At 44.8% G+C, this 26,097-nt stretch overlaps 2 protein-coding genes across 8 annotated transcripts; one reads left to right on the plus strand and one right to left on the minus strand.

Annotated features, from left to right (window-relative positions):
* The first annotated feature begins 618 nt into the window (after positions 1–618).
* Positions 619–19,345, plus strand: golim4a (golgi integral membrane protein 4a). 4 transcript variants are annotated; one of them, XM_042063900.1, is made up of 16 exons: positions 620–1,327; positions 8,072–8,146; positions 8,996–9,045; positions 9,913–9,966; positions 10,183–10,333; positions 10,551–10,633; positions 11,209–11,292; positions 13,042–13,191; positions 13,484–13,717; positions 14,056–14,309; positions 14,545–14,621; positions 14,704–14,780; positions 15,174–15,353; positions 16,135–16,203; positions 16,420–16,503; positions 17,413–19,345. In XM_042063900.1, the coding sequence occupies exons 1-16, from the start codon at positions 1,141–1,143 to the stop codon at positions 17,566–17,568; spliced, it is 1,965 nt and encodes a 654-aa protein (XP_041919834.1). In that variant the 5' UTR covers positions 620–1,140; the 3' UTR covers positions 17,569–19,345. The 4 variants fall into 4 exon arrangements, with proteins under 4 accessions (XP_041919836.1, XP_041919834.1, XP_041919835.1 ...); XM_042063902.1 differs by lacking the exon at positions 16,420–16,503 and having other exon boundaries at positions 619–1,327; XM_042063901.1 differs by lacking the exon at positions 11,209–11,292.
* A 1,812-nt stretch (positions 19,346–21,157) lies between these two features.
* Positions 21,158–25,372, minus strand: LOC121684039 (protein tilB homolog). 4 transcript variants are annotated; one of them, XM_042063964.1, is made up of 7 exons: positions 25,246–25,336; positions 23,643–23,772; positions 22,764–22,857; positions 22,354–22,499; positions 21,874–22,016; positions 21,522–21,719; positions 21,158–21,406 (listed from the first exon to the last, which is right to left on the minus strand). In XM_042063964.1, the coding sequence occupies exons 1-7, from the start codon at positions 25,254–25,256 to the stop codon at positions 21,295–21,297; spliced, it is 834 nt and encodes a 277-aa protein (XP_041919898.1). In that variant the 5' UTR covers positions 25,257–25,336; the 3' UTR covers positions 21,158–21,294. The 4 variants fall into 4 exon arrangements, with proteins under 4 accessions (XP_041919898.1, XP_041919897.1, XP_041919900.1 ...); XM_042063963.1 differs by having other exon boundaries at positions 22,354–22,502; XM_042063966.1 differs by lacking the exon at positions 22,764–22,857 and having other exon boundaries at positions 25,246–25,372.
* Between the last annotated feature and the right edge of the window lie 725 nt (positions 25,373–26,097).

Genomic DNA, 26,097 nt, shown 5'->3' on the forward strand with positions numbered 1-26,097 from the left:
ACAATATACTTACTGCCATTTTTATTTTAACTTGGGGAATACAAAAGTCATGTTAGACATGGGACTTTTTAACAAGTTTTTGGAACACAGTTCCTAAATAAAATTGTGTATCACTAAACGTGTGTCAGTGCTTCCAAACATTTCAATAAAGTGCAATATTTATATATGAAATGCATCTGTCTGTAAAATTCAATTGAGTTTAAAAATGTTCTCTATCATATGATTTTATGCCAAAACTTGATATATAATTATATGCTTAATGTAATGAATGATAGTGGCGCACAAATGAACTTAATTGGGTCTTGTTGCCCATGAATCCAAAGTGCGTTGTACATGTGTTGTGGGCGCATTAGGCTACACCGTTCACATACATTCACGAGGATGTTGTATGTTGTATAAAATGTTGTATAAAAAGAAAGCTGCTCTAAATAAAACTGGTGTAAAAAGGTCCTGGAAAGTCTGGTCCTGAATAGATACCTGCCTGAATAGGCAAACCGCTCTTGAGCGCCCTCCCTTGGATATGTCATATGCGCCTAATTGCGTTTGACTGAGTATTATTCCAGCCAATGCTGGTTTCACACTGGCACCGTTTGGGAGACATTCCACTTCCCGAAAGGAGGGACTTCCTTGAAAACTTCTGTTGGATGGCAGCTGCACCTAGGTGACACGTAACTAAAATTAAAGGTGCAGTATAGGCCGTGTTTGCTCATATTTCTTATCTGGTTTTGAAGTTTGCAAGGAATAGGTAGTTGCATTACAATCTAAATATCTACATAGTTTTTACTACACTGGATCGCAAGGAAGATAAGTATTGTCAGGCAGTTATTTCATTCATTTTCTCTTAACTTGAGGGAAGTTAAGTCGTTGCGTTTCCAGTGTAGGTAAATCATGGTCTAAGCAATTTTGTTAAGTAGCTTACTTTTCTGCGCATAAACGGTCACCTCGTTAAAAATGCACAACGTTTTTTGTTAAGTGCACGAAGGAATGCGCGTCCCGTCGTCATTCACGCTGGATCCACACTGATAAGGTCTGAGGTAGGCTACAATATTTTCAATCAGAGGAGGAGAACGACGGGCAAAAAGTTTGGAAAAGTTTCAGTGGAGTTGCGGCGACAGACTGCGAAGGGTTAGCGACGCAGCCATGGGCAACGGGGTGTGCTCTCGAAGACAGAGAAAGATCTTTCAGTCTCTCTTAGCCATCACTGTAATCTTCGGAATGATTTACGGAGGTATGGTCTCGTATGAAATGCACAAACAGCTGAAAAGGACCGAGGCATTAGCGCTCAAGTACCAGCAGCATCAAGAGTCTCTCTCGGCACAGCTTCAAGGTAAACATGTCATTTATGTTGGAGGGCTTTCCCACCACCGCCCCCATTTATGTTTTGTATTAGCCTATGTCCGGATGCACATGTTGTCGAGAAATATCAGACCAGCGAACGGCCGGGAAGGCCCATTCAAGTGAATGGAGCATTCTGCAGCATTATGAAGAGCCGTGTATTAAGAACTCATAATAACACTATAATCAGGCCTGTTTGTATCGTGGGGATTGTTTTCCCCTTTGGCCCATAAGAGGCTACAAAGGTTTACAATCTTTGTCATCCACTGCGATCTATTCATAGGGGTCTAATTGGAGTTGGTATCAGTTAACTGTTTCCAGTTATAAACAACTGTTGTCTGATGGCATGCTGCCACAGGACTCGCCCCACAAGTCTTAGACATCTCACCCCACAAGTCCTTGAAATCTCACCCAGCTCACTTGGGTGATGTCATGATGACTGTCAAAATCTGACTTTTAAATAGCAGGGATGAACGCTATTCACGTGCTCAATTTCGCGTCCAGTCTTTCTGTACATTTGCCTTCCTTATCTGACCTAATGAGCCAATGCTGAGATAGCAGCTGTCTGGAGAACAGACCACCTCTTCCCAGGGAGTCTACACGGAATGCCTTAATAATTGATACATTTGCCTTTATAGTTCCTTTCTTCTCATGCTTGTGCTCTGAAATCAACAGCCTGTGGGCCAGCGTGTATGTCAGTATTGTCTGGCCACAGTGTTGCAGCATAGGTGTGATAGGTTTTAGGTTCAAATCAGAGGGGCCCTGTGCAGCCAGAAAAAGACATCTGAGAGATCTATCCTTGTAAGGAGACCTTGGTGAAGTGAGATGCTAAAGAAATGTTATATACCTCCACTGGCCCTGTTTTCAGAGCTGAATTACTATTCTGAAACTAGATTTGTGAGGATGTCACCATTATCAGCTTACACCTAACTAATCCACTTTCTGATACAGCCTATTCAAGAGTGTAGAAACATGCATCCACTTGACTCAAATTTACAAACAAGAAAATCATGTAACTATCAAAATATGAATAGATGTATTATCCATCTATTAACCCTGAACAAACTGAATAATCTTACTCTTCATATCTTGGCATAAAATGGCCTGATGATTCTGAGATGCTAAGTCACTCTTTAAAAATCACTCTTCAGTTGTTGACACACCTTTGTATATGTAATCCATTTAATTTTATTTCTGTGATGAACTTTCCTAGTTAACCTAGGAGTTTAAGCAAAAAAAGTTATTGTATTTCATCTTGAGGTCTTTGGGAAAGTAGGAACCTTTCACTCCTCTGCCAGTTCTCCAAGCATGGTATCATGACTGGACTGCAGGTAAGAGGAAATGGAGCCAGCCAACAGAAGGGAGCGGGAGGCAGAGTGTAGGCTAACCCTTTCTCGCACTCTCGCTTTATCATTGATCGGGAACTGTTTTGTCTACAGGTATCGTTCCGCTCTCACCTGTCAAAGATTTCCCAGTTGTGTACGATTACAGGAAGGTGCTCCTTAAAGCTGCTCAGGTCCTCCTCAGAGTTTCAGGCCCTGCTGAGCCCACCCTCTCACATACAAAGACTCCGTAATCCGATATGCCACATCAGCTCTTGGCTTTCAAATGGATGCCAAAGATGTTTTTTGAGAAGAGATGGCAGTGGAACAGAGTAGCAGCTAGCAAAGTCAATGTGCTTCATTGTGTGTTCTGTTGTTATTTGTTGTTTCAGTGCACTTATTGTATGCATTTACTGTATGCATTGAGTACAGATATGTGTGTAACACTCCTCACTTTAAGGGAACGAAAATTAATGTTTGCCTCTTTATTAAATTGGCAGTTATGAGAATGCAAGTGTGGTAGTGATTGTGTGGATGGATTTGAATCCTGCCCGATTTCCTTTTTCCCTCTCCTTGGATTCTTTCTTACAAACTCACATATTCATACACACTCACATTGTGCCTCTCGTTTATCTCACACGCCCCGGCCGTCTCTATTACTTCTCGCGTAATTCATCACTGCACAGTGTGCTGGGGAATGATTGCATGCCCTCAGTAGCTGGCCAAAAAATGAACACAAAGGAATATAACAATGATGAATCTCAATTAAGAGCAGTGTATATTCTTCACAATACCCAGGATTGATAAGATGAACCTTAGGGAACAGTGATCTCCCATAGATTTTTAGTTTGTATATTTTCCATTTGCTACAGTCATGTATTGGGAAAGTTTGTTCTGATTCAGATGAACCTGCGGTAATTCAGGGAGTAATTAACATGTATTAGCTAGGCCTGCCACAATAAGTTGGCATGTTGTCATGTACATGTGTATATCTTGGGTGTGAAAATGATTTGCCACAGACAGTAGGATCATGCAATGAATGCTCCGGCTTTATTTGTCATTCTATGATTAATGTGGTCACTCCTTAAACCTGTATGGTTGTTGTAGACAGCTCAGTTAGCCGTAGAGGAATGTGTGCTGTCTGTTATCACTGTAATTTCAGCTGTCACCTATTGGCTCCATCGTCAATAGGGAGAATTGACGTGTTGTATGGGTGTAGGGACCACCCATACAACACGTCAATTCAGTTTCTCCCTTCCGGGTATCTGATCACTATCAGATCACTGATTTGTATCCATCAGGTTCATCTGCTTAGCTGATGGTTGTTGCTTACTCATGCTTTCTAGGCCACTTCATGCGTTTGGACAGGTGTTCTGGTGGGGAGGGGTCACTATCTTTCAAATCACAGTTGTTTTCCTATTGTCTTCTCTTAATGTATACCTCATTCTCTTAATGTATACCTCATTCTCTTAATGTATACATTCTCATTCTTGTCCTCTGTTCAGTCACTGTTCGGGCCTCCACCCAACTCGCAGACTGCTCTTGCTCAGGCGGACAAAAAATGCACACAGGAAGAGGGTGGAACAGAGAGGGAGGGAGGGAGCGAGGGAGCGAGTCTGCGCTCTGCCTTATGAGGGAGTGGGAGGGTTGCTGGTTCATTGGCCGAGTGGGTTTATTCCGCTGGCAGGATGTTGATGGCACTCTGACCCAATGCAGCAGGCCAGCGCTGAGGTCAGTTGTTGCTCTGTTGTGTCATCTCCCTGTCATATTCTCCCACACAGACACTTGGACTGGAGAGTTTCTGCCACCCCACATTTCAGAGAATCTGCCTCATGCTTTATTACAAAAGATACGTTCTTTATGGCAGTAAGAAAAGAAGACGTATAGTGGTAGAAGAAGATGATTGGCGTTTTGGCCGCTGTCTCTCTTGAGAGCGATGGATTTGATGTATGGTGCAGTGTTGGTGGGCAGGCCTGGGTGGAGTCATTATGAACAAGAGGAGTTGCCCTTGTTTACATCTCCACGGCCACACTCCCGTTCCTCTGCACAGTGAGACGCCGCTTGTCTGTTGGAGAGGGAGAGTGGTTCTGTGGGACTGAGGAAGACTTTGTTACAGAACCCTTGCGGTTGGGACTTGCGCAGATGGAATGAGTTGTTTACCTGTGAGCTTGCTCAGCAGTCCTGGAGCACTCAGCCTGCCAGCGGGATGTGTGCTGAATTTATTTTTGTGTTTCGTCTGTCTCTATTTTTACACCATTATGTCATCCGAGGTGTGACCTCTAACTCTCCCCACACCAAAATGTCTGCAGCTTTAGGGCAGCTCTCTCCTCTCACCAGCCCATCCTGTAGGCAGGAAATGATTGCTGTGAATGATTGCTGTTGCGATGACTCGATTGATGAGAATCTATGTGGTTTACTTCTCCTGAAGCATCACTATTGACATGTGTGGTGCTACATTAACTAGTGTTTCATATGTCTCATGTGTAACAAACGTTCACATTTATGTAGTTCATGTGAAAGCAATGTGTCAGCTGCATGGTGGGCCAACATGTGATACATTATATGTGGGCTTTACACAGTATTTCTCCAACCATTTTGGTTGCTATGTCTGTCTGTTTTGAACAGTAGTCTATCGGTGTTCTTTTAATGGCCACATTCTATTGAAGCAGATTATTGTCTCCAGGGATTAACCTTTAAATCCTTAAATGGAGCACATAACCTTTAGAACCTCCAGTGTGCATATAAAAACAAAAATGACTGTGTGTTTGTTTGAGAAATGGCTGAAATGCAGTTGAGGAAGTGCATGACATGACCGCAGGAACATGGAGAATCCTACAGCTTTAGAATCACACACTTATGTAGAGTATATATACTATATACTTATATTTTATTTCAAGTTAGAATACGTACCTGTAAGTCACTGACCATACTGTGTGGGTTTGATGCAGCTCACAGGTCCTCAGCAATGACTGAGAGGCTACCCAGCCATGTCATCCATAGTGTGTAACAGGCGTTAACATTTTCAGTTACAGTACAGATGGAGGAACTGAACTGTGAACTCTGTCTGTGTCTGTGTCTATGTATTTATGTGTGGGGCATGCATGCACAAGTGAGTGAGATTTTTGTATTTCTGTATTCTGTATCTACCATGTCATAACAATCCTACTTTCCAATTGCTTTCTGTAAACGTTCGGTGTGAAAAAAAATTTCTATGCCAATTGTAAACAAGTTGCTGAGGATTACAAATGAATGAATGAAGCAGAGATTAACAGGTCATATCATCCACATGAAGTTAAATAAGCACATAAACTGTGTGGTATACCACAGGGTTACAGCATATTCACTGGTCATACCAGTTTGCAAAGCTTCTCATGACCAGAGTGATTCAAAACCTTTTAAGTGTAGATTTACGTGTGTCAGTGTCATATGCTTATGTTTATATCAAGGGCGTAGGTTTGGTCTCAGCTTTGGTGGGGACACATCCCCAACTCCTGTTGTCACAATACCAACATTAGTGTTTCAATACCAATACTAAGTGAAGAATCTCAATTTCGATACTTTTGCGATTTTTTTAAAACTTGATTTGGTTTGTGTGATTTGTGAGATCATTCACATCAGTGGCAATCATAGAATTTGATTGACCCTCCACACACACACACACACAAACACAGACATACATAGAAAGTGATGGTTGTCATCAGTGTTGGGCAAGTTACTTCAAAATCGTATTATGTATTACTCATTACTGTCATTTCAAAGTAATTTGTTACATTATAATATGTATCTGAATTGTAAGGCATTACACTACTATTGTATTACTTTTGAGTTACTTTCACCAAAATATCTAGAAATATGAATTTGGAATTCTAAATGCAGTTTATTATGCTCAATGCAGCTCATTGCACTTCTAATGGAGGGCGATGTGGTATAACATAATGACTGAGCTAGGCTTAAGGCTAACAACAGTAGAATGCAATAGGCACAGTGATGGCTCATGATGCAATACAAGGAACAATCATAGCCAGAATTTTGTTAAAAGCAGACCAAAGGTCAAAGTCTGGTCAATTGTGATAGAAATGCTGTAACTTTAGGCTTAGGCCTACTCATTAAAATTAACAGAGAGCCCACTACCTGTATATTGCAACCCAAAACTTAGACATATCAAAATACTTTATTGGTGTGTATTTTTGTATTGAAAAAATACTATATGTGAAAAACACATAATGAATAATTGGTAATTAGGCAACAATGGTTATTGTTTATCGCAATCAGCTAATGTGAGAACAGCTGTGTTCAACGACATTCACAGCTTTTCAGTGACGGCCTTTGCTGAAGCATCAGCTCTGGTCTGAAGTATAAGTATAAGTATAAATACTCTTTTGATCCCGTGAGGGAAATTTGGTCTCTGCATTTATCCCAATCTGTGAATTAGTGAAACACACTCAGCACACAGTGAGGTACCCACTAATCACGGCGCAGTGAGATGCCTGCAACAACAGTGGCGCCCAAGGAGCAGTGAGGGGTTAGGTGCCTTGCTCAAGGGCACTTCAGCCGTGCCTACTGATCGGGGTTTGAACCGGCAACCCGCCGGTCACAAGTCCGAAGTGCTAACCAGTAGGCCACGGCTGCCCTGAATCACTGGTGTGAAGTCGTACGCAAGTAAAGATGAGCAAGGTTACCTGTGCAAGTTCACATAAGGACACCGACAAAGGCAACAATGTCCTAAAGTATCCAAGGCAATTATCAGAAAAAATGTCGGATATCTCAATGAACCACAATGACATCAATAGATGGTAAGGTGTTGAGTGTGTTTGAATTCCCTTCCTTGTAGCATCCTTTTCTGCATTGGACAGTGGGGAGAAGTTCACCTTGTTTAATTAAATAACCATTCTATTTCCTTATTAGCTGCATACTTGAGGTTGGAGATATTAAGGCAAGTCAAGTTTCTCACATACTGGAAGTTCAAGATACAGTATACAGCCTTATGATTTTCTTATTCAGTTTTCAGTCTTAATCAGCAGTACAAATAAGTTCGCTAAAATATTGGTGGGGACCATTTTGTCATCTTAAAATTTTGATTAGGACTAGTCCTTAGCGTCCCACCCTAAATCTACGCCCATGGTTTATATTCATGGTTATGGTTCACTTGTTTTTTCCAAAGCGACGTACATTATTGTTAAAAATTAACAGAATTGAACTGAATAATAATAACAATAACAAATCTTAACAATAACCATAAAGATATACACACCATGACTGTGTAAGGAGAATGACCTAGTTAGATACAGTACAGACAGATGAGTGCTCAAAAGGACTTGGAGCATGTGACAGGAAGTGTCTTTCCTCGCATTGTGTGGGCTATGTGGGTTCCCTCAGACACTGATGCAATTCTGTTGTCTCCCCCACTCTCTCAGTTGTGTACGAACACCGCTCTCGACTGGAGAAGTCCCTCCAGAAGGAACGCGTGGACCACAAGAAATCAAAAGAAGGCAAGTCCCCCCCCCCCCCCCCCCCCTCCCAGCCTCCTCCACACACTCAGCACTGTGTGTATGCTGCTGTTGGTCCATCAGGTGGATAATTAAATGCATGTTGAAGTGAAACGGCATCTCCTGTGGGAGGTGAACTCTCAGACGCCCTGAGTGGCGTCCCAGTCCCGAGTCAGCCCTGAAACATCAGCAGCTATTTAGACTGTGCAGGTCTCATCGACCCTAAAGGTTTTCCATTTGTCAATGTGGCAGAGTCTCTCTCCCTTAGACAGGCCTGCTCTGTTCTCTCAGTCTCATACCAGTGATGCACCGTCACCTCACAGTACAAACAAACTTATTTTATTGCTCTAGGAGAGCTAATCATCAGCCTGTTACATTTTAATAAATGGGTCTAAAAACATTTTATTTACATACAGCTTTGGATGATCTCTTCAGTTACCTGTCAGATAGATGAACTTTGAACAGCTGGCAGTGGCAATAATGATTACCTTACATGAACTTCCTCCTACTCACTATCTGTTAATAATAACTTCTTCTGGTTGTCACTATATTGCTTGTTGGTTTTCACTTTCTCCCTCAACACCTGCACAACCATCCTTTATTTATCTTGTACTGTGTATGTAGAGGTAGTATATCACTCATATGTCGGCTTTTTGCACTGTAGCTTAATGTCAGTCAGTCCACATCTATAAGCTGTTGTGAATAAAAGCTTGGCTAAAGGAATAAGAGTAAGTGTACTGTAAATGCAGTTTTGGCATTCAAATCTGGTCATGATTGACCTGGCTCCATATGTTTAGACTGCGTTGTTACACCGTACACAACATAACCTCTATCCATTCTTTGTCTGCACAGATTACTTGGTGTACAAGCTGGAGGCCCAGCAGTCTCTGAACAAGGAGAAGGCAAGTGGAGTGGAGTGGGGTGCCTCTGATGTGCAGCGCACTACACACACGTAGCGTGTCATTGGCTTGGCCCTGTGGTTAAAGCCCATGTGCCCTGTCATTAGGGTCATTAGCGTGAGTGGTCAGGCCTGCTGCTGCTGCTGCCATAGGGCCTCTTTGCAGTTTGTGTGTGTGTTGTGTGTGTGTTGGTGTGTGTGTGTGTTGTTGTGTGTTGGTGTGTGTGTCTTTCTCTCTCTTTTCATCTTTCTTTTCTTTTCTGCTCTTCTTTTCTCTCTGTCTGTCTCTGTGTAGTTCTCTTTCTCTCTTTCAGTCTGTTTCTCACTCTCCCTATTTGTGTGTGAAATTTTATATCCATTCAATGGGTTTCATTCTAGCTTTTCAAGCAGGTGTGTGTGTGTGTGGGTGTGTTTGGGTGTGTGTTTGTGGGTGTGTGCCTCTGTATTTCTCTCTTATCTCTCTCTTCTCTTTTCTGCTTCTGTTTGTCTCCATGTCTTTCTCTCTTTCTGTGTCTTGTTTCTCTCTCCCTGTTTGTGTGTGAAATATTGTGTCGGTGAGCAATTTTTTGTGGTGTAGAATGGGGGGGGGGGGGGAGCACTCTGGCATGCTCAGACACATTGACACCATTTACATGTGACGGCAGGCACACAGCGCCTGATAGGAGTGCCAGTGTAGGCATTTCCCAGTATAGGTGGTTGCGTCTGGCCATTGCTGGCATACCGTATGGCTGAGTTAATCACTGGTATGTGTGTGTGTGTGTGTGTGTGTGTGTGTGTGTGTGTGTGTGTGTGTGTGTGTGTGTTTATGAGTTAGATGTTTACTAAATTACATCATTCTTGTTTGTGTGTTTTTGGGCATTTTGTTTTACAGCAAGATTCCAGCAACAGATACAACTCGCTGCATGTCCAGCATCAGATGCTGAAGGTCAGTAGAATAAAGACGTTAGATTAAGGTTTGGACTTGTGTAATATATTTCAGGACTGGAAAGTACTTCATGTCTCCTCTCTGTAATAAAAACAAGATCAAATGTGAGGTGCAGATCTGCAGGCAGAATATTCTTGTTTTTCGTTTTCTTGACCTTTTCTTGTCCTTTGTCGTTCTCTCCATGCTGCTGCTGACCTTTGCGTGCTGCGTCCCCAGAATCAGCATGACGACCTGAAGAAGCAGTTCTTTGACCTGCAGGAGCAGCACCATGTCCAGGGGGAGGACCACAGCAAAGTCCTGGACGAGCACAAGCAGCGCTATGACCAGCTGCAGCAGACCAAGGAGATCGAGCTTTCCAACCTGAAAGGTACACATCACACACACACACACACACACACACACACACACACACACACACACACATACACACAGTCAATGTAGTATGCTTATTGGCTTCTACCCCAGCAGTCCCAGTCTCTCATCCAGCTCAGCCTCCTGCTCATCTTATTTATGTTTTAGTGCCCCCTGGTGGCTCATGAAATAACGCCCCCTCCCTCTGTCCCCTGGCTTTCCCCCTTCCATAGAGAGCGTATATAACCTGCGGGAGGAGAACCGCCAGCTGAGGAAGGCCCACCAGGAGATCCACGTCCAGCTGCAGGATGCGCGGGTAAGAACAAGGAGAGGGATGGGGCAGTGGGGATGGGATTGTGCATATAGAATAGTGCGTTAACTCTGCCATTCTTCTCTTCTGGGTGTTCATAATCAAGTTTCAGCAGAGCGTAGTGTTTGTTGTGTGTCTTGTTGATTCCTAATTAGATCTAAATCACTAGTTGTTGCTCTGATTCGCTTACAATGCTAATGCTTTAGAAAAGACGCTAGTTTTGCCAGCTCAAAGGTAGTCTTGACTAGAACAATAAAATGTCATAAATAGTTGTGTAGTTTTATTAGTGTCCTCTGAATGTTATTTTGACCTTTTGAGCATTTTCTCTGAGGATTTTCAGTGGAATTTCAATCGGATCCCTCCCACCTTCTGTAAATACTCATTTGTTATTGCATCCTGGTTTAGTCTCAGTAAATACATAATTACATAAGCGTTAATCCGGTTAGAAACTGGCCACTTCTTTAAGGTGTGTCATCGCCTCGTCCAGACGGTTAGACACTCAGGGGCGTTGACTCTGTCATTATGTTTTTATGGTCTCTGGATGTGATGTTTGCGCATTATCTTGCACATTCCCCATTTAGCAACAGCACAAGGACTTAAGGTCGTCACACGACAAGCTTACAATGGTGCTTGAGGACCACAAGAGTGCCCTGGCGGTTGCCCAGGTCAGGGTGTGCGTATGTGCGTGTGTGCGTGTGTGTGTGTGTGTGTGTGTGTGTGTGTGTATGTGTATGGGGCGTTGCATGGGGCGTTGCATGGGGCAGAGGGCGCAAGGCTAATGTTGCATGCCAGAAATGACTCCCTGAAATGAATGGCCTGGTCCTGACAGCTGACCTCTGAACTGGAGTGCATCCTGCTCTAGAGCTCGTCAGGACTCCTCTATGTGCCTTATAACATCCACAACATCCACACTCTCTTTTGTCTGTCTGACCTCTGTCTCTTTACGCTCTCTCCATCCTCTCACTCTTATAATGTCCTCTATCTGTCTCTCTTTTCCCCTATCTGTCTTTTGATTTGATTCTCAAAATGGCCAAGTTATTTTCCGTGTTTACTTCCATTCCCTCCTTATTTGCTACGCATAATTACCAGCTTCTCTCACCAGTTTCTCTCTCTCTCTCTCTCTCTCTCTCTCTCTCTCTCTCTCTCTCTCTCTCTCTCTCTCTCTCTCTCTCTCTCTCTCTGAGTTGCTCTCAATGCCTCTCTGTTTATCACTCTCTGAATGACTTTGTGGATGCTAGCCGTATGACTAGCGGTATTCACTAGGAGAAGGACTGTTGGTTCATCCATCCATCTGCAGAGGCAGGAGGACAGAGACCGAGACTTCATGGCCACATCCCTACATGGCTGCTGCAGGGGAGAGAGAGAGAGAGAGAGAGAAAAAAAAAAGTACAGTTTTTGGGCACAGACAGTGGGATGAAGGGGGGTGGAACGTCAGGAGCATGCTTCAGCAAATCAAGCAGAAAAGTCTAATGGCGCCGCTGGAGTGAGGGGAGGAGGAAGGTGGAAGGGGGGACAGTAAGGGAGACGAGGAGCGAGACGAGAGAGGGAGCAAGAGTGGCATTGAGAGAAAAAAAGAGAGCGGGAATGAGAGAGAGCGAGGAAATTTTGTGAGAATGTAGAAAATGTAGTGGGTAGTCAGGTGTGAAATGAGTATGGTAATGAGGAGAGAGGGGAAGAACTGCAGGCTATGAGAAGGCACAGGGACTAAAACAAGGCTTCAGGGATATATGACTGCAGGATATTTTCATTCTAAATTAAAGCGTATATAAACACAAATACAGCTAGTCAATTGATGCCCCTGCAGCTCGCTTGAATAATTTTGCCAACGGTTGAAGGACTCGAAGAATTTTTATGGTTTGCAGCATGTTTGCATTCTCATCACCTAATGGAGTCTTATGTGTTCCTTGCGAGTTTAATGCTTGAAGCTGATTGGCTGTTTGTGGTCGGCTGTTCTAATGTTTTTATCTAACTGCCACCTAACCTCTCCTATTCTTTACTTGTTTTGATGGCTGCATGTCCTGATTAATGTGCTTCAGACATGATGTGTTGCAGTGTGACCAGAGTTACTCTCAAGCTATCCCAAGTCTGTTGTGCTTGGCACACAGTATCTCATAATCACAGCACTATGCTGTAGTCTAGACCAGAAATATTCAAATAAGAAGCACTCTTTTCTAGTTTATGATATAGTGGTACTGTATTTCATGTACCACTATATCATGTTCATGTTCATTATATATTGAATAATACGATTAAATACAATTAATTATGGTAGCATTAATACTTCCTCTCATTGGTGGTTGTGAGTAGGAGAAGTTGGTGACACTGCAGTAGATTGTGGAGAGGAGGAGCCAGTGTTCTCCCTGTTGTCCTGCTACGTCCACTCCATCAGTGTTGTGCTCCCTCTCCTGCTCCAGGCCCAGGTGGACGAGTACAAGCAGCTGAAGGAGACTCTAAATAAGATGCCCAGCCTGCAGCAGGCGCACGGTCCAGCTGCCCCAGCTCCTGCTGGCCAGAACCAGAAGCCCCCCCACGAGGAGGAGCCAGCCGAGGACACCCAGTCTAAGGTAGAGGGCCCATGACTCACCCTTACGTAGACACAATAAACCTACATCACTCTTAACGCTTCACACGGGTCTTGGTTTACACACATGGATAGTGTAGTGTTATTGATGCTGTGCTCCATCTCTGTAAGAGACTTGGAAATCAAATCTCCAATAAATGCCAACAGTGCCCCAGAAAACTAAACACAATCAGCGAAAAGTGCCTATGATGAAAAAAGTAGTCACACACACACACACACACACACACACACACACACACAGAGAGAGCATTAATTTCCTGTTCCGCTCCTCTTAGCTGCGGGACCAGGAGGAGGAGGGGGGTCAGAATGAGGTAGGAGGTGCAGCGCAGGAGGAGGAGAGGAGGAAGGAGCTGGCGGAGGAGGAGATGGAGCAGGCCGGTCAGCCACAGAAACTGGTGGAGGACCTGGACCAGCAGGAGCAGGAGCACGAGGGGCAGGAGGTGGTGGAGGAGGAGGAGGAGGAGCAGCCAGACGAGAACGCCATCCACCGAGAGCAGCACCCGAGACTGGTCAGAGCCCTCCGCAGGGTTAAGCTACTGGACACTGCTTCTGTTGCAAGGCATTAGTCATTCAGGCAGCTGCACTGACATTTCCAAATGGAAAAGCACATGTCTAGTGAACACTTCATTTCAGCACAGCTTACATAGATGTTTCTGCCCCTGGCTGTAATCCAAGTCAGTTTCGGCCCCTGAACATGCATTGTGTATCCTGCCTGTGTCTGAGTCTTTGGTTGCGTGCATGTTTCCGTGTGTATTTCACGTGTTCATGTTCCTGTGCGTGTGTTTCCATGGCGTTGGTGCCTGGTGCCCACTCACACCTGTGTGCACCTGTGCTGTCTGTCGTGCAGGAGGAGGAGCAGGCGGTGGCGCGGGTGGCGCGGGCGAAGTCGGCGTACGAGCAGCAGCAGGAGCAGCAGCGCGTGGCGGCGCAGCAGGCGGAGGAGCGGCGGCGGCTGCAGCTACGTCAGCAGGCCCTGGAGCAGCACCAGCAGCAGCTGCAGAGAGAGCGGCAGGAGCGCCTGCGCCTGCAGAGGGAGCGCGAGGAGCAGCTGCACCGCCAGGCTGACCAGCACGAGGAGCGCCTCCGCCAGGAGCAGCTCAGGTCAGACACACACTCACTCACTGGTCACTGTCTGTGTGTGTCACTGTGTGTGTGTGTGTGTGTGTGTGTGTGTGTGTGTGTGTGTGTGTGTGACAAACTAAATTCAGTAGTTATCTGTATAGTTAAATGCAAATCACAGAGAAGGCCCAAATATTGAGATAAACCTGGGTGTTTAATAGAGTTAATAGAGCTATTTCATAAACTTCCTATATTGCCTTTTTTATGGTCTTCACAGGCAAAAAGCCCACTATGAGAATCTGGATGCAGACATAGTCCAGGGGGAGGACGAAGGGAAGGTCGAGGAAGATGAAGGTACACGCAGCACACCTTTTAATATTTCACAGCTAACCGGAGGAGTAGCAGTGGGGATCTAATAGTCTCTCTTGTCTGTCAGAGAGGAACGTCCACGAGGAGGAGGGCAAGCAGGAGGAAGGCCAGGAGAGGCATCAGGAGGAGGAGGAGGAGGAGGAGGTGAGATTGAGCTCCTGAGATATGCTCTTTTATGTGCCCTCTATAACGTCCTCTTGCAGCAGGGACGAGCCATGATCAGAGGAGGCCATTGTGGCCTAGACTGAGATAATGAAGGAGCAGACAGACACACAGACACACGGACACACAGAGGTAGAGCTGTCCTCAGGGAGGAGGTGTGTTGACATCCTGCGCAAAACTGCTGTGTTAGCACACACACATGCGCACACTCGTATGAACCGGCAGCTGTTGTCTTCACTTTCCCTCTCTTCCTCTCTCTCTCTCTCTCTCTCTCTCTCTCTCTCTCTCTCTTTCTCTCTCTCTCTCTCTCTCCTCTCTCTCTCTCTCTCTCTCTCTCTCTCTCCCTCCCTCTCCGTCTTTCTCTGCCTCCTGCAGAGGCCAGTGGAGACAGATGTGGACCCTGAGGACGATCCCAACAACCAGGGGGAGGACGAGTTTGAGGAGGCTGAGCAGCAGCAGCAGAAGGAGGCGGCGGCCGCTGCCGCCGCCGCCGGACACCCCCAACCTCTGGCCCCCAACAGCAAGCACCATAACCCCGCCGACGAGCAGCTTGTGGTGAGTGACCAGAGGAGAGGAGGGGAGGGCATTTGGGGTCTAGAATAATAAACTGAGATGAGTGCAGCCTCTCTCTTGCAGTTTTTTTAGAAGGTTCTATTTTGGGGCTTTTAGTCTTTATTAGACAGGACGGTGAAGAGAGGACAGGAAATGAGTAGGGCCGAGAGATGGGGAGTGAGTTCAAGAAATGACCTCAGGTCAGACTCGGACCAGGCGCCCTGTGGCTACTGAGCCTGTTTGTGGACACCACCACGACTGCTGCACTGTACCCCCCACCCCTTCTTCAGTTATCTAAAACAAATTGTAAAGGGTCCATGTGGAGCCATCTGTCTCCGCTATTGATAGATCAGTGCTGATATTCTCCCATCTCAGATGCCCTGTGATGCCTGCGTGTTTGAGATTCTGCCCGCCTCCTCGGTCTCTTAGCAGCATGTGGGGAGCGCAGCAAAGCAAACACGGATCAGCACATGAAAGGATTCTGCTTTCTGAGGAGAGTGCCCCAGCAGCTTTCAGCTTTCCCATCTCAGTTTGTTGCATTAGCTCTCCGAGTCTGAAGTGCTTAATGGAAATGATCGGCGTCGCCAGGACAGAGAGATGGGCAGCTGAGCCAGTATGAAGGTAGCTGGCCAGTGAGGTGTGTGTGTGTGTGTGTGTGTGTGTGTGTGTGTGTGTGGTTGAACTGGTTGGCCAGCCCTGCGTGGTTAGTGGGCTGTGTGGTGTAGGGTGTTACTGGGCCACAAAGCTGCTGTTCAGGGGGTCATCCATCCTGTCTGTCCCACAGGTGGCAGGCAACCCAGACCAGCAGGAGGACACCATAGATGACCAGTACCAGGAGGAAGGCGATGATGAGGTAGGACAGGTGGAGACTCTCTCTCTCTCTCTCTCTCTCTCTATTCAATTTAGCGTTGCATGTTGCAATGTTGTTATTAGCATGACTGAAGGTACAGTGTTGCCAAAGGACAAAAATAGCATCACACCCATGTCACACACACACACACACACACACACACACACACACAAATCGCACACACCTTTGCCCTAAGAATGGGTATGCTTTCTGCACTAGGTCCAGGAAGACGTGGCTGTTGATCACAAGGAAGAGGTTGGGGAGGAGGAGGAGGAAGACCCGTACAATGAGAACGCTGAGCAGGTACTTTAGGACTAAAGGGGTCAGCAGTGCAGTGCAGGATGGGATGTGTAGTCTTTTTAAAGACCCTGTACATTTGGAGCGGAAGGAAAAAGCCAATTAAAAGTCAAAAGAAGCTATGAGAATCACAGATCTCAAAGATGAACAGCTTGGAGGTTATTTCTCCCCACTAAATTATTTCTGTGCAAAATCAATGGACAAGCAATTAAAAATCTAAAATATTCCACTTTTTGAAGCACATTTTGTAGTTAATTTCTCATCCCCGGATTTCCATATCTTTTACCAAATTTGCCAGCCCTGCGATGTGCAGTGTGCTTTTTAGTGAAGAGCAGTGTTAACCATTAATGGCCACTATGGTCTCGGTCATTTAAAACCCGGCCTTCTGCCATTGGTCCCTGTCCAGTGTGCATATTCATAGGTGCGTTAGCCGTGGCTGTAACAGAGCCTCCTGAGCTGCTCCGCGCGGCTGAATGGGGGATCGATTGCAGAGTCTTCCACTGCTCTCCGGTTACCAAGCCACTCTCCCCCGGTGCTTTCACCCTGACCAGTCAAGGCTAAATACTCTTCAGCACCACCATTGTTCCAGAACACTTCACTGCACTGCAGGGCTTTTCAGCTTTTACTTCATGCCATGCTGTTCGTGACAACATTGGCCTCCAGGAATGAGAGGAAAAATCTCCCAAATCCCAAATAATTTTCTTTTTTAATTTGTCATTTGTTCAAATGCTAAAACGTCATCATAATATGGAAGAGGAGATTCTGTAGACACTTGTAGACACTCTGTAGACACTCAAGAACAGGTTGTGAGCTCCTTAGGACGTTAATCCATACGTAGGTCCAGAGAATGGTCAAACACTGCTTTATAGTCTGTGTCCTTTTCACAACTGTCCTTCCACTACTGCTTCTCTGCAGGATCAAGAAGCAAAAGATCAGGAGGGAGCAGCAAAGGTGGACGCCGAGCCAAATAAAGATCGGGCGGCCAACGAAGAGGAGAACTATGAGGAGGAGGAAGATGAGGAAGAGGGCGGTGGAAAAAACAAACGGACCAATCGCAGAGCAGAGATGTGAGAGGACGAGTTACCCGCCAGCCTGCCATTCCCAGCAGAGGGGCCATAATGAACCTCTTCATGCTTTAGTCCTGAATGAATGCGATGTGGAGCACAGAGCATGGAATTCCAGCCGGAATAATGAGATCCGCTGGGAACGGATCCGTATTGCCCTTCACATGGGATTGGAACTCCTCTGTGTCGCCATGGAGATGGACAAGCCACCCACTCACAGTGAAAAAAGTAGTTTAAATATTTTGGTCAGATTGTCTGATATGCCTTTATATCTCAGCATTGAAACACTGTTTAAAGTCCATAACAAGGGGTCAGCCAACTCCAAAGAATGGTCAAACACGTCACAGAATGTTGTCACTGGGATTCCTGTGTCAGACAAGTTGTTACTGTTTCAAGTTCCATTGTAGTTATTTAATTTTAATCTTTACATGCACAGCCAGTGTGTTATTTTAAATATTTGTAGACATTTTGTAAATTGTTTTTTTTGTAAATGTGCCATGGAAAACCCATTCTGACCTCTAAGGAATGACATTGTCTAGATTTAAAGTCACGCATGCTAGGGGCCTGGTAGTGTCAGGCTAGAGCTTAAAAAGTTAGGATCTCCTCACACATGGTAACACCAAAATATTCTGCTGAGGTCTGCATTTGATATGAGACCTTCAAGCGCTTGTGCCTTTGCCTAGTTCTGAGTCGGGCCCTGTCTCACATGGAACTCTGGGCTGCCTGCCCTTGAGCATGTGATTCAACCCTCAAATTGAACTTTGCTGTTGAAAACTTTGTTCGAACTGAATGTGTTAGAGAATGCTGTCTATCTTGCAGGGCTGGAGTGCATTTAGACATAGGAGAAATGAGGTGATTAATTCACTTGAAATCAGGCTTGTATGTTATTGAGACCTGATGAATGTAACACATAACATGTTTCTTTTAGTGTTTGTATGCTTTCCTGTGTCTGATGGCATTGGAGGGTGAAATATGTTGCAGTATGCGTTTGCCAATCGTATCCGTTGATCTTAATGTGTAGATAATATAAAAAGCACCATGACTTCATTTTGCATTTACTTTTTATTCTAAAAAAAATGTGATATTTGTATTTATTTGTCTGATTAGTTGTTCTGGTTGCTTGGTTACTTCCCCCTATAAAGACAAGGCACGCTTGCACTGAACCCAACAGAGATTTGCTGGTTTAGCCACAATGTCAACTGGTTTGGCCACATGCACTCCCCCCCCCCCCCCCTTCCACCCTCTGTGTCCCACTGTGTCATGTCCTCTCAGCTAAGGTGACCGTTTGCTAATGCATAAGCACAAACGTTACTTGCTAGAGTCATTCAAAAATAAATGCCAGTGGGTGGATGTGTCAGAAAGATTCAATTTGTAATTTGGTACTTTTATTATAATATAAATATTGATTGTCTTTGTGAAATACTGACTTGTATTCCTATATATATTAGGATATATAGGATATTAGAATATTAGGACATCCCACTGCTCAGCTGCCATATATTTTACAGTCAAGTACATTTGAAAGCGAGTGTGTGTTTATAATTTAATCTTTGTCATTGTAAGGCCCCTCACCTTGTTCTGTTAGAGTAAAACAATGTTACTGAAGCTATTCAACAATCATAAATGTGTTTGCTGCAAAACACAGATTTTATACATTGATTTTTGTACAGAGTTTTCTTACAGATGGAAAGACCAGAGACTTTCAGGTGGTATGTGGTTGCATTTAAATGTGTCTTCATATAGAAGGTTTCACATTTTGTTAATAAAAATGGTGAAGGAATTGATTTTATGCTAGTCTGTTATTTTGTTCTTTTTGTTTTTATGTGACCTTGGGATCACAGGCACACACAACATTCCCTCAGTGGGGATTTGAGACCTTAGAAAGCACACACAGAGGAGAACGCAGCCAGGTCGCACTGAGGAGCACTGCATTCACAAGTAGTTGTTGTCACCACAAAAATGTGTGTTTTATTTAGAGGGTGCTGGTAGGTAGTGTAGTGACTGAATAGATTAATGCATTAATTCTCATTCTCAGTCTCCTCAGTGTTTCTCTTGCCTTTGGTCCATTAGTATTCTGAGTGCATCAAAGTCTCTCCACAGTCCAGACCATGTGACCAGGCCACTCTATGCTCCCCACTGCTTTTCAGACACCGCTGGATTGTGGGATGACTGAGCTCTCTCTTGGAGAACTCTACCGGAGTTCTCGTGACTGCGTCCTTAATGCATTTATACGCAGCTCAAGGGAGCAAATTATAAAGAGCTGAAAGTTCCACCCCATTCCTCGTGAGGAGAGAAAAATGCTTTCTAAGACTTTCCTTGCTTTGCTTTTGTTTTTTTCCGCCTCATGGCATGCCTGCACACAATCACGTGCCTAATTGGTGCATAAGTAGATTTGTGTAACATAGAGGCTCAGTCTTGTGCTGTGTGCAGAGTGAGGTTTGTGCCGTGTGGTGTGTGTAGCGTGTGCGTGCGTGTTGTGGGGCTGCGGCAAAGCCTCAGCGTTGCTTACAGTGAGCAGGCGGGAGCCTGAGGCGTTCCTTTCTTGCCCTCTGCAGGAAGCCTCCATAACGGGACGAGCAATTCAAACTTATTAAGCGATAATGAGGCCTGACAGGACAATATCCAGCTGTTTCTCTCTTCCTTTCTCTCTCTGTGTGTGTGTGTGTGTGTCGAAGAGAGTGTGAGAGTGTCTGAGCACACACACAAGTGTTTCCATTCCCCCTGGTGTCCTGGTCCGTTCGGGTTTCAGCCACGCTGAAATCTAAACCAATATTAAAACAGAGTTTTGGAGTCGCATATAAATTAATGAAGCAGTGCTGACATGACGGGAGATTCATCACAGGCCAACCAGTGGCATATCAATAGAGACCCAGACACTGTGTGCGTGTGTGTGTGTGTGTGGGTGTGTGTTTATGTGTGTCAGCGCACGAACACCCGTATCCCTTCCCAGATCATGTCTTATGCATGATATCCCTGCCCTCTAAGGACAGGAGACTACAAAACTGCCCCCTGTACCAACGGCTTAATCAAGTCAAGCGAGTCCCACCTGGGTGCAGAATTCCACTGAAACATACGATAGGAATTCGGTGATCTCATCAGTGCAGCTCTCTGTTGCTCTCATCTGAAGCCGTGCCCTTCAGTGTCTCTCCCCATGTCATTCAACATCAGCACAGACTGCCAGAAACCTGACGGACTAGTCAAAACATGACCTTTAACAAGGCGTCTCCAGTCTTCAGCCCAAACAAGTCACACTATATGACTAAGCAGCAAGCAAATGAACTGAATAATACAAGATAGACGTCACCAGATTCCTCCCATGTCCCTGTGTCCATATTCTGCTGTTACAGTGAGTTACAGAGAGGTATAGATGGTTATCAAAAAGTGACTGTCTTGTGTTACTGAGGGAGTGTACATAAGAGGAGGAGGCTGACTCTATTTAAGGCACTTTGTCACACTGACATATGATCTTCTGTAGCCATACTGTAAACATATTGATTATGTAGGCCTACCCATTGAAAAATTGATTAGTTGATTATTAGGAGGATGCATTCCTATCTGGGGTAAACTTTGAAACAAGGAATGAAATCAGACATTCATCTTCTATAAAAATGTATTGTACTGTATGAACATAATACTGTGTATAAAACTTTGTACACTTGGCTTTTCTTGGTTTTGCCTGAAGAGGTATGGAGCATTTTCTTGTCCCTTCACAGTGAATTCACATCCTAGAGTGTCACAAAATGGTGCACAGTCTTGATGCTGCAGAAATCTGAGACGGCACGGAATCCTCTGGCAGCTTTAGGATTCCGTCCAGAACACGGAGTTTTGGCAAGCAGGAGAAAACACTGCGGCAGAGCGGAGAAAAGGGGGATAGTGAGCATCAGCGTGTAAACACAGAAACACAGAAAACACAGAAACAAAGTCTCTCTTTCACGTTCTCCTTTTCCCTTTCCGTCTCACCGTGGCCGGTAGTCCTCCAAGAACTCGCAGGGGTTGCGGCGCAGGGTCAGCGACTGCAGCGGAGTGGCCCCCAGCAGGGCCAGCTCCCCCAGGGCCCCGATGCCATTCTCAGACAGGCACAGGTGCTGGATCTGAGGCATCTTTGGCAGCTGGCGGATGGACGTCAAGTGGTTGCGATGCAGATTCAGGTATTTGCATCTAAACCACAGAATCACTCAGGTGAAATACCAAGATGTACCACTAAGCCATTAGACAGTCAAGGAGAGACACATCGGTCAGTAATTTGGGGGCATCACATCTCAAATAAACACACACCACATTGCTCTCCTGATGGGTGGCTGGCGTGCTGTACCTTGGCAGACGGACAGAGCTCAGGTCACTGAGAGAGTTGTCCACCAGCTGCAGCCTCTCAACACGGATCAGCCGCCTCAGAATCCGAGTGAAGTTCTCCAGCTGGTACGGATCTCCCAGGTCCTGGTAGGACAGGTTCAGCTCCTTCACCAGCACAGATGACATGAGATAGATATGACTACATGACACGGGATAGGAGCATCAAGTTGGTCTCCAAATAGCACCAATGATATGAGATAGATATGACTAGACTACTAGATATGACAAGATAAGAACATTATGTTCATGTTCATGCTCATGTTCAAAACAGTACCAACAATTTACGATAATTAGATAGATATGACTATATGAGATGAGATATGGGCTTGTTGCTAAGTGTCAAAACAGCAACAATCCGTAGACCAATAACTGTGCCTTCTGGATCACTGTAAAGTCCAGATCTCCTCTGGGTGACGTGTTGTGGATTTCCCAGCCCACTCACCACACAGTTCTCCCAGTTCTCCTGCAGCCTCTCCTCCCACTTCTGTCCTTCGTCCTCCCTCCTTCTCCTTCTCCTCCTCTGCCTCTCTTCGGCGGCCTGCAGCGCATTCTGCTCCCCTCTCAGAAACAGCTCCTCCTCCGTGGGCCCTGCTTGATGACGTCCCGGACAGATTACCATCTCGCATGTCAAAATAACACAGCCCTGATTCCGCAACGTCTCTGTTAATTGGGTACACGGCTATGCCGCTCACCGGCGTAATTGCTTCCTAGCGAGGAGATCCGATCTCCACTATGAAACCTCATCTGTGCTAATTGCCGCTCGTCGCCGTTGTGGTGGTGAGAGGATGCAGATGTGCAGTGCAGTGCATTGCTTTCAAACATTACCACAACGTTGCATGCGCAGACTCTTACCCTCTCTGACCCTGGGGCAGGCTAGCTGGTCCCCGCGCACATCACTCTCCTCCAGCCGATGCCACGAGATAAACCGAAACCGGTGGGATGGCAACTGACAGAAACAAAACAGGCAATTAGCTCTAGAAACCTCAAGAAACAAACACTGTAGAACTTGACCGTGTCCTCTGCAGTTGTTAACCACCATAGTAGAGAGGAAGCTTGTTGGCATGTTGGGATGAAGTCCACTCCAGGGCAGGCTTGTGACCTGTGTGTAGCTGACACTCGGTGACCCCAGCAAAGTGTTTTTTTTTTACCCTCCTGCTCTGGGGCCTGCATCAAATTTACATGAAGCACTCACGGCCTAAAGTCTATGCTGTGAGGAGTAAGCCTACACTCTATGGATGACCCCTTGCACTGGCTTTCATCGGCGTGTGACACCAGAGCTGCCTATAGAGGTTTGCTATCCATGGGTGTACCCGAGGTGAACAAATACACAAGTCAAGCTCACCAGCAAATCACATGCAATGTATAATGTAGTTAGAGTATAGTGTGAATAGGTGAACCAATGCCCAAGCTTATATACTGTGCATCTACTTGAATCAAGGGAAACAGCAAGCTGACTTTTTAAACACACTGATCTCCATCTCAATCAAAATCTTAAACCTCAGACATTCTTGCACTGTAAATGACAGAAAATGTGTCACACTGCAAGAGTATGATAATTACACTCATACACTCATACTCCAGAGTAAGCAAATGTTTTTTAAGGAAAAAGCCAGGTCCTGGCAACATGTTTCTGAACTTGAAATAACACCTCTTTGCACAACCCACTCCTACAAGGGAAAATCCATGCATTAGTGCCGGTCCTAGTAGAGAGCCACAAGGCATGCTACTTACTGGAGTGGCGACAATGCCCGAGTCTGGGCTCTGTTCCACTGAGAGAGGAGTGTGGGTGTCTCGGAGCTCGGAGCAGTGAGATGTGTGCGATTTGGGGAGACTGTCGCTGCTTGTGTTCACTCCTGAGGAACTGAGGAAACACAACCAAGGAGGAGAGAGAGAACAAAGAGGAAACCAGCAGAAATGGATTTGTGTTGCAGTATTTATTCATCACACACACAAGCATACACAGAGAAACACACACACATACAGAGAGACAGAGAGAGAGAGATTAAGAAGAATATACTTATAGGTAAAGAGAACAGTGATCAAGAAATTTCAATAAAAAGGCTGTACTTTTACAAAAAACATAATTCCAAAGAGGTGCAAGGAACTTTTGCATTGTGAAATGATATGTTACTATTGCTTAAAAATAAACGAATTAGTCCACTGAATATGTAAAAATAAACAAATTACCGTAGGTTTTATAAAACCAATTAGCTTATTGAGGAGCCTCGCTGGTAAAAAAAACTTGGACAGATGCATATTTAGGTCTAAGATCAACATTTGCAAAATTCTAAAAACCTTTTGCATTTCAAAACATCTCAATAATCATTAAAACAACAGATTAGGCCTACATGATTTTTTTAAAATGTATGAAAAAATAAAAAAGCATTTATAATGCTTGCCACTTGGGTATTTTCATACAACAGTTTGATGGCCCATCACTAGACAAAATTCGGACTGAACATTCAGTGACATTAAACGATCCCAACACAAAAGAAAGGTCCAGTTCGAACAGCTGAGGTTCCCTGAAACTGGAGCCCGCAGGTACATCCGTTGCGCTGAAATTCTGACCCTGCTCCGTTACGTTTTTGGTTACCGTGAACTCTGCACCCTGCATCGGATTAAGCGGTCGCCATAACAGCGAGACATCTGAGCAGGTGTCATTGCTCTATAATACTATCATTAGAACATCCTGATTAACATTGTGTCTCTGAATCAGCGTATTTTACTGATATGTCAACGGGCTATTTCGTTACTTAAGTAGAGAATTACGCCACAGCACGCACTTTGTAAATAAAATGACTCGACCCACATTGCCTTGTCAATGCCCATAATATAAAGACAGTAGGCTAAGAACGTTTTAAAACTAAAGAAACACCACCCTGAAACTAGCCTACATAAAACCGCACACAGACATAACATAGAATATACTTTATTGTCATGCCTGCATGAAAATTGTCTTTGGTCTCACTGATAGAAATAGTATAAAACACATAGGAAACATAGAGTATACACACAGTATCCATTACACACAGACATATATCCACAGGATGAACACAACACATCACCTGTATCCCCTCCCTCTAGCCCACACACACATGTATACACTCAGATACAAGGCAAAAAGCACCAGTTCCAGCCCATTTGTAGTGCTCTTGGCTACACCTCCCTTGTGTCTAGTTTTTCCATTGTTTGTTGACCATGGAAATTGCATTTGGAATTGCATTTTTTCCTTGCCATGTAGTACATGTCTAATAAAGTAGGCCTATTCCTTTATTTCCTTTTCAAACTTTGGGCTCGCCCAGATAAAAAAAAAGTTACAATCAATGTTTCCTACCTTTCTGACATGTCCTTCGGCTGTGACGATATCCAGTGGCATTTAACACACAGCAGAAGCAGCGTTTAGGAGCAAAAGTGAACTGTCCCATTGGGACGAGTTGTGCTGCCAAGACGCGAAATGTGACTATTCCCGTAAACTCGCGCTGCTGAGCCAATTGAGCTACCTGCGAGTCTGAAGGAGGTCAGTAGGGGCAGGCGCTGTTGCTTAGCAATGCTGTAAGTTATCCAAAGGCAGTGCGAGATGTGTCGGCGCCTAGTAGCCTGTGTTGCAGGGAAGACAGACCCAGCAAACCATCACTTTGGAGCAATTAACCCATATATGGCTGAAGAGTCAAAATAGAACGTTCTCATGATCATGTTAATAAAATTAAATTAAATAATAAGAAAAAATAAATAGCAAACCTAAACAAAAATCCCAATTTCAACAATCTTTTGATGTGATATCAGATTTGCACACACATATTCTTAAAATTCAACTTCTGAACCAGTGGTAGTTTACCATTTGATGTATGCTAGGCCTAATGCCTGGACTCGTGCTTTAGCCTACAGTATTGCCATTGTGCAGACCTTAGAGACATTTTGTATAGTAGGCCTATTCCTCTGGAGATGTCAATATGGAAAAAACACTCAATATATGCGACTTCATAGGCTATTGTCCTCCCTTTCACACACAAAATATTTTTAAGCCAGATTTGTTGAAATGCAGTTGCATGTGAGCTACCTTACATGATACTGTGTGGTATGCCAACAGCTCTGAGAAAGACAGCAAAGCCAGCTGAGCGCGTCTACTCCTATTCCCTTCCTGCATGCAGGGATGTAGTGGAGGCTAAACGCAAGTAAACACAGTTTA

This window comes from Alosa sapidissima, chromosome 15 (assembly GCF_018492685.1).
Source record: "Alosa sapidissima isolate fAloSap1 chromosome 15, fAloSap1.pri, whole genome shotgun sequence".
NCBI classification, from domain to species: Eukaryota; Metazoa; Chordata; class Actinopteri; order Clupeiformes; family Clupeidae; genus Alosa; species Alosa sapidissima.